The sequence below is a fragment of the Gymnodraco acuticeps genome, unplaced genomic scaffold, assembly GCF_902827175.1.
Source record: "Gymnodraco acuticeps unplaced genomic scaffold, fGymAcu1.1, whole genome shotgun sequence".
NCBI lineage: Eukaryota > Metazoa > Chordata > Actinopteri > Perciformes > Bathydraconidae > Gymnodraco > Gymnodraco acuticeps.
The window spans coordinates 111421-118910 of NW_022992107.1; the positions used below are offsets into that span (position 1 = coordinate 111421).

General features: G+C 39.2%; 1 protein-coding gene across 1 annotated transcript; it reads left to right on the forward strand.

Annotated features, from left to right (window-relative positions):
- Window positions 1–2990: 2990 nt before the first annotated feature.
- LOC117537708 (C-type lectin domain family 12 member B-like) lies at window positions 2991–5428 on the forward strand. The gene is made up of 6 exons (XM_034203029.1): window positions 2991–3123; window positions 3766–3840; window positions 4037–4108; window positions 4593–4763; window positions 4850–5013; window positions 5393–5428. The coding sequence occupies exons 1-6, from the start codon at window positions 3096–3098 to the stop codon at window positions 5426–5428; spliced, it is 546 nt and encodes a 181-aa protein (XP_034058920.1). The 5' UTR covers window positions 2991–3095.
- Window positions 5429–7490: the final 2062 nt, after the last annotated feature.

Sequence of the window (7490 nt, forward strand, 5' to 3'; positions counted from 1 at the left end):
CAAAAAAAGGATAAAAACAGTAATTCCAGAAACGTTTCTCAAACTGGATAAAAACAATAAAACACAAAAGTTAACTCATAATGTGGATTATTTTAAAATCGATGTACTTTCAGTTTGACTTAATTTCTATGGAGCTTGCTAAATTAATGCAAATATGTATTTCTTTAACATGTGATGGTGTTTTTATTAGATATGGATGGTTAAAAATAGTTAAAACTGTTTAGTGTGAATAATGTTATTCTATTGTGTTAGAGATGCAACGCTTCAACTCTGCAGATTATTGCAAAGACTATGGACCATGTTATTGTATTGCTTCTACCGGCCAGCAGAGGGCGCTGCATCACTTGTTCTCAATACACTGTTCCAGTCTGTTGAATAACTATTTTTCAGGATTCAAAGGTTTATCGTCATGACATTTAGAAACTACGGTGTGATTATGTAATGTATAAAACATGTGATCTCAGGTTCCTTAACAGTGCAATTAACAAGACATAAGAAATACATATAAAAAACAACTATACAAATAGAAATAGTGCAAGCTCAGGTGTTTAATAGTCTGATGGCCAGTGGGATGAAACTGTCCCTGATGCTATTCTGATGACGCACAGTTTATGGATGATTTGTATCTATCTGTATTTGTGTCTATGAGCAATGTCTTGTTTCACTCTGTTGTCACCAGTGAATAAATGTGCTGCCACACATTGTTGTTTTTGTGTTTCTCTTGAAAACATCAGTGCTTTAATCAAGTCTGGAGAAACAATCTGATTCATGGTGCAACCATTTGGATGAGAATAAGATAGAAGGAGATCAGGCCTCAATATCCAGTCACTCTGTCAACATCAACATCAGCAGAGTTCCAGAGAGGGACAGGAAGTGGAGGTGAATCGGATGAAAAACTGAATAAACTAAGGTGACAAACGCTGATCGACAGCCACACATTGGGGTTGTGGGATTGGTGTCGAGGTCTCTGAGGAAGCATCATATTGGGTATTTTATCTTTATCAAATGAAGCTCCAGTCTTTTTTTCTGGTTTTACAGTAAAGTCAAAATATGTTTGGCTGTTCTGTTTCTGACCATCAAGAAGCCCAGCGGTAGCAACAGACACCTCAACTTAACCCAGAAGAACCCGGACACATTTCTACTTTCGGGAAATGAAGGGGAACATCATTTAGACTAAACAGACCATCGAACACATTTCTGACAAGTAACCCCCCCTAGTGTCAAATATCTGAACTGTGACATATATGTCACATTGGGCTTTCATGGTAAAATAACTCTTATTAATGAGGATGATGGTTTAAATGAGTTTGAACATTCTTTGAAGAATAAAGAATATATTAACTAAATATAATTGAATCAGCTAAATTAACTGAGCAGATCATAATCATATTTCTAATTGTGCATAATGTCACTCCGGGTTCACTGTGAAAGTTTAGGGTTAACGTCCCGATGTGACACCAGTGTCACAGCGATGTTTGTCTCATTTGTTTCATATCAATTTGATCAATACATGTTTCCACAAGAGGTTAAATGTAATAAAGGACATGTTATGTAAGCATTTTAATTCTACTTTACCTTTAGCAACAGACAAAAAGCTTTTGAAATGTAGCTCGTTCCGTCCCATGTGTTAGCCTGGCACATGGACATCTTGGACATGTTGTTATGGTAACACAACATCAAATGACCTTAGGGACCTCATGAGATAAAAACAAGGCAACAGCTGTATAAGGAACTTTCTAGAACATTTAAAGGTCATGTGACACCTGTCATGGTGGGTCCTTATGGGTTAAGCAAAGATACTTAGTGTTTATTCTGTAACATCACGCTAAGCCTGTTCATCTTGCCATGTTTAGTTCTTGTTACTAACGTCACGTTTAGGTGTTCGTTATCAGGTTTATCCTAAAGGTTTCATGTTTAGTTCATAGCCCATGTTTAGGGTTAGGGTTTAGTCATGTCTCGTTGTTAACGTGTTCATTTACTGTCACTTATGTTACGGCCCGGCTCCTGGCCCACAACAAAAACCCTAGAGTCGAGACGAGGTGCAGCAATATAACAATAGTTTATTTATATTTAAACAAATGAAGCCAGCAATAGGTCCCCCGAGGCTGGCACAGAGAGAGTGCCAGAGGAATGAGCGCGAGGGACGAATCCGGTTGGGCTCTCTTCAAGTAGGCTTCCTCGACCCAGGTGCAGCTCATCAGGCAAATGCCGGCCCCACAGCACTGGATCGACCCCCCGTGGTGTGGAGAGGTCATCACACTTATGTCTTGTCTCGTCTGTCATTGCACTTCCTGTTTTATTTACCTGTCTCTTTTCAGAGCTCTTGACTTTCACACCATTTGTGTGTTTTCCCGCCACTGTGATTGTCGGCCTCAACCTTGATTGTTTCCGCCTGTGTCCCATTAACTCTTCTATAAATACTCCTCGTGTCCCTTTGTCCTGTGCCAGTTCGTCTTGTTTCATACAATGTCAAGAGAGCCAGAGTTTTCCAAGCTAACATCTTCAGTTTCAAGAGCCACATTCAGTTAGTCTTCTTGTACTTTAGTGTGGAGTCGTGCAGATGAGTCCAAGTCTCTGTGTCACTTCCCTGAAACATTTATTAATCACTTCAATGTTGCAGCTGAAACAGAAGGATTGAGTCGTTTTTAAACGCTATACTGTTAGATATCTTGTGAGTTTCTTCCTCAATTATAACAATATAACATATATCTGATAATTGGAGTGGAAGTGTAAAGTAGCAGGAAATTGAAAATGCTCAGTAAAGTAAACTACATCAAAAATGTTGCAACTACTACAAATTCATAATTTTACCGAAAGCCAATCAGAGCACACTGGGCTTTTCAGAAGGGCTTTCTAAAGAGACAAAGTGTTTGTCCTTGTCGTTTTCTCTCATGTTGCTCGTCAAAGTTATCAGTACGTAAATCAAGCCAAATAAGGGCAAAACTATTGGAGAAGTTGCAACATGTCTGACCTTGACGTACATTAAAACGTTACACCATAACCTCAGAGCAGAAGTCGACTGAAGAGCGTCACATCAGAGCAGACCCTCTCTGACAGCCTCAGGTCTGCAGCAGGACTTCAGACTCTCCTCCAGGATGAACAGAAGAACTCAGCAGGAAATGGGTAATTCAATATATTCTAATTTGTGAGTGAGTGTAAAACATTGCTTTTTCCTTTTACCGAGACATTGTCTAAAAATGTTCCTATTCATAGTGTTTCTGATTCTTGACCAGATCTGAGCAACAAAGGGTTTAAAATAACATTTATTTCAAATTTGATCTTTAAAATTGTGATTTTCAAACTCTGATAAACACAGAATTATAAATTCAATGCATTTGTTGATCTCAGAATAAATTGAGTAAGAAACTGGCGATGTCTCAACATCTTCTTACGACAAAATCTAAAAAGTCAGATTTTAGTTTGTCTAATGGATTTAGTTTCAGCAGAAAGATATTTGTTTGTTATTTTAAAGAAAATGTCAGCGTGAGAACCGAACAATTCTCTGTGTGTGGTTTTTAGTTCTGCTTTAGATTCATATCTGGAGTTTAACGTTACTCGTACATTAAGACTCAACACATTTGTTATCTCTCTATGTAGAAGTGCGTTGTTGACTTCTGCTTCTGATCCCTTACATAACGGCTACTGTTTTTAAATATCGGTTTAATCCCAAAATCCACCTTTCAGTGTTTCAATGGTTCCTCGTGGATGCTCAACATGCTGGGAGTAAAACTGCACTCACATATAAATGATGTGTTTATCTTTCAGAGGAAATTGAAGAAGAAGAAGATGACTCTGTTAATGCCTCAAGAGGCGCTGTGGATTCAAAGAGAACCCGTCCAGGTGCATCATGAACACAAAACAATCCACATTTAATATTCTCAACATGGGATTTATGTAGCAATCACAGTGTTCAGAAAAGGGAGTAAAGAAAGTTTAAAGTGTGAATATTCAATTGTCTCTTTTTGTTCTACATGTATCCTAAGCATCTGTGGCTGTCATGTTGTTTAGGTTTTTTAACTGAATTATTGTTTTTCAGGCCGGAGGTTTGTTCTTCTGATAGCAGTGTGTTGGATCGTACTGTTAGCCATCATGGGTCTCCGTATCTACTGTGAGTATCTTCTGAGTGAAAGTCAGTTCAACAGTTTGTATTAGATGTGACCTGAAGCTCTGTAACTCCGTCTGTTGATCCAACAACATCTCCCTCTCCTTTGCTGCAAGATTCTGCAATAGGAGGCTGAAATGTGTGTTAAGGGAAGTGTGTGTGTGAAGGGGGAAGTGTGTGTGTTAAGGGGGAAGTGTGTGTGTGTGTGTGTGTGTGTGTGTGTGTGTGTGTGTGTGTGTGTGTGTGTGTGTGTGTGTGTGAAGGTGTCTGCTTGTGTTCTCCATCATTTGCAAAAGGCAGTGGTTTGAAATGTCAGAGCTGTTGTAAGAAGTCTACAATACAGAGGAGACCAGTCGCTTTCCAAATGCATGTAGCTCGTTGCTTTGTGAAGCAAACATGTGAACCCTTTCTTCAATGTTTATCAAGAACATCAAAACACTCAGAGACACAAGCCTTACAGCCCAACACCTTCCTCTGTCTGTGTCTGTAGTGACCTCTGAACTTTCAGGAAACAATGCCGAGCTGTACTCACGAATCCAGGAGCTGGAGACACGGGAAAACAACTTGACACAGAAAATACAAAACATGACAACAAACTGGAATGAGCTCAGCATCAGTCGAGCTCAGTGGAGCATCGATTCCTACTGCTTAGGAAACGCCGGTATGTTCAGATCCTATATTAGGTCATAATAACAATATGTTCAAAAGGCAGGCTTGATGTTGATTGTTTGGACTCTGTTGTTTCAGATGATAAGTGTCAACCTTGTCAGAAGGGCTGGTCACTCACTCAGCCCAGCTGCTATGCGTATATTAACGATCAGTATCCTCATCAAAAAACCTGGGAAGAAGCTCAAGGAGACTGCAGAGGAAGGAATTCAGATTTGGCTGTTGCATATAATTCAGATGAAAAGGTAAACCCATTCATATGATGCGATTATGAAAAGTGAATGTATTTTTTTGTAGCTCTGAACACACTTTGGGTCTTTAGGTCATGATGTGCTTATTTACTTATACGGTGTAAATACCTGATATCTGTTTCTCTGTTGTCAGAACGACATCTATGAATACAGCCGATTCTATAGCCGATATCCGGTTTGGATCTATAGAGGAAAACAGCTTTGGAAATAGAGGATTCTGGATTGGTCTGAGAGTTGAAGATGGGAAATGGAAGTGGGTGGATGGAAGTGATCTGACTGATAGGTAAGAGACACGTTACTAAACACTTTGAATAATAACATCTATCAGCCTTTCTCTAAACATCATGTTCTCTCCTCAGCTCCTTTAATGCAGAGGCTGCTGACGGTCACTGTGCAGTCTCTGTCCTGAGAGAAAGCAACTGGGCATCAGTGAGCTGTGAAGAGACACATCAATGGATCTGCCAGAAGAAGGCTCTCTCTGTTTAAACAAAGCAGTCAATCAAAGAAAGTTACTGCTAACTCTTTAAATGAAGAAAATGAAACACATTTACAGGCCTATAAATGTTAAACTATGGATTATCCTACTAGAAAAATCAAAATAAATTCCAAACAATCCAATTTTACCTTGTCAAACAAAAAAGGAAAAAAAAAAAGTTACATAAACTTTGCATAAATGGTTAAACGTGTTGGTATTAGAGATGCAACGCTTCAACTCTGCAGATTATTGCAAAGACTATGGACCATGTTATTGAATTGCTTCTACCGGCCAGCAGAGGGCGCTGCATCACTTGATCTCAATACAAAGTTCCAGAGTCTGTTGAATAACTATGTTTCAGGATTCAAAGGTTTATCGTCATGACATTTAGAAACTACGGTGTGATTATGTAATGTATAAAACATGTGATCTCAGGTTCCTTAACAGTGCAATTAACAAGACGTAAGAAATACATATAAAAAACAACTATACAAATAGAAATAGTGCAAGCTCAGGTGTTTAATAGTCTGATGGCCAGTGGGATGAAACTGTCCCTGATGCTATTCTGATGACGCACAGTTTATGGATGATTTGTATCTATCTGTATTTGTGTCTATGAGCAATGTCTTGTTTCACTCTGTTGTCACCAGTGAATAAATGTGCTGCCACACATTGTTGTTTTTGTGTTTCTCTTGAAAACATCAGTGCTTTAATCAAGTCTGGAGAAACAATCTTATTCATGGTGCGACCATTTGGATGAGAATAAGATAGAAGGAGATCAGGCCTCAATATTCAGTCACTCTGTCAACATCAGCACCAGCAGAGTTCCAGAGAGGGACAGGAAGTGGAGGTGGATTGGCCAAAAGAAGTTCAAACACTAAGTAAGATGTATGTATGATGATAAGATGAGATAATAGTGTTTAAACTCATCGATGCATCAGTGTCCATCAATGCTGCTCAGTTCCTCTAACCCTTATGTTGTGTTCAGGTCTCCTTTAACCCACGGGGGTCAAACTCAAATACACAGTGGGCCAACATTTAAAAATGGGTACTAGTCGAGGGCCGGACTGGTTCAATGTTTATTGCAGAACTTATTGAAATGAACTTATTGCACATATTAAACCTGGAACTAACAAAGCTTAAATTATTGCCTATAAAACAACATTAAACATTAAATAATCAGTAGCATTCATTTCATATGGCTCTATCTGCAGCTTTTCCAGAGTCATTTCTTATGAGTACATTCCCCACAGGCCAACAACAGCTTCAACAAAACTATTCCCCTCAAAGAACAAACCAAACATGCCCTGTTGTCCTGAGAGAGAAAGTGCAGAAGGAAGCATCCATTGAACTCAGTGTGCTGCTCTGTGATGCTAGTTCAGATACTTGGCATCTCATCCCGGGTGCAAGGTCATCAATGTTTGGGCTCAGGCTCTGAGCTGAGGAGACCCTCAGGATGGAGTGAAGGTGTGCTGCAATATACCGGAGGGCCAGATCTAATAGGAATTAGAAGTTATCCTGCGGGCCGAAATTAAATCCAACACGGGCCGGATTTGGCCCCCGGGCCTTGAGTTTGACACATATGCTCTAACCCTTATGTTGTGTTCAGGTCTCCTTTGACCCTTTTCAAGTTAACATTATATAATAACTACCTCTAGTTTTGATCAGAACAAGGCTTCATGATATCCTCCACAACAGCTCTATGAACACTACTAAACTGATTTTGACCATTGTAGCCAAGTCTGTATAGTCTCTACAGACTTATAATAGTCAGGAGAAACAATCTTATTCACGATGATGTAACATGTTTTGAAATGAACCAAAAGTAAATCAATATTTAGTCTCTAGCAGAGTTCCAGAGAGGGACAGGAAGAGGCATTGAGAGCATTTTGGTGACTAAACATACGTTTTTGGGGCCTAGAAATCCATGGAGATCCAAATTGCAGTTAATATGATTATATTAGGAAATCAAATATGTTGGACGTGTGACTCTATT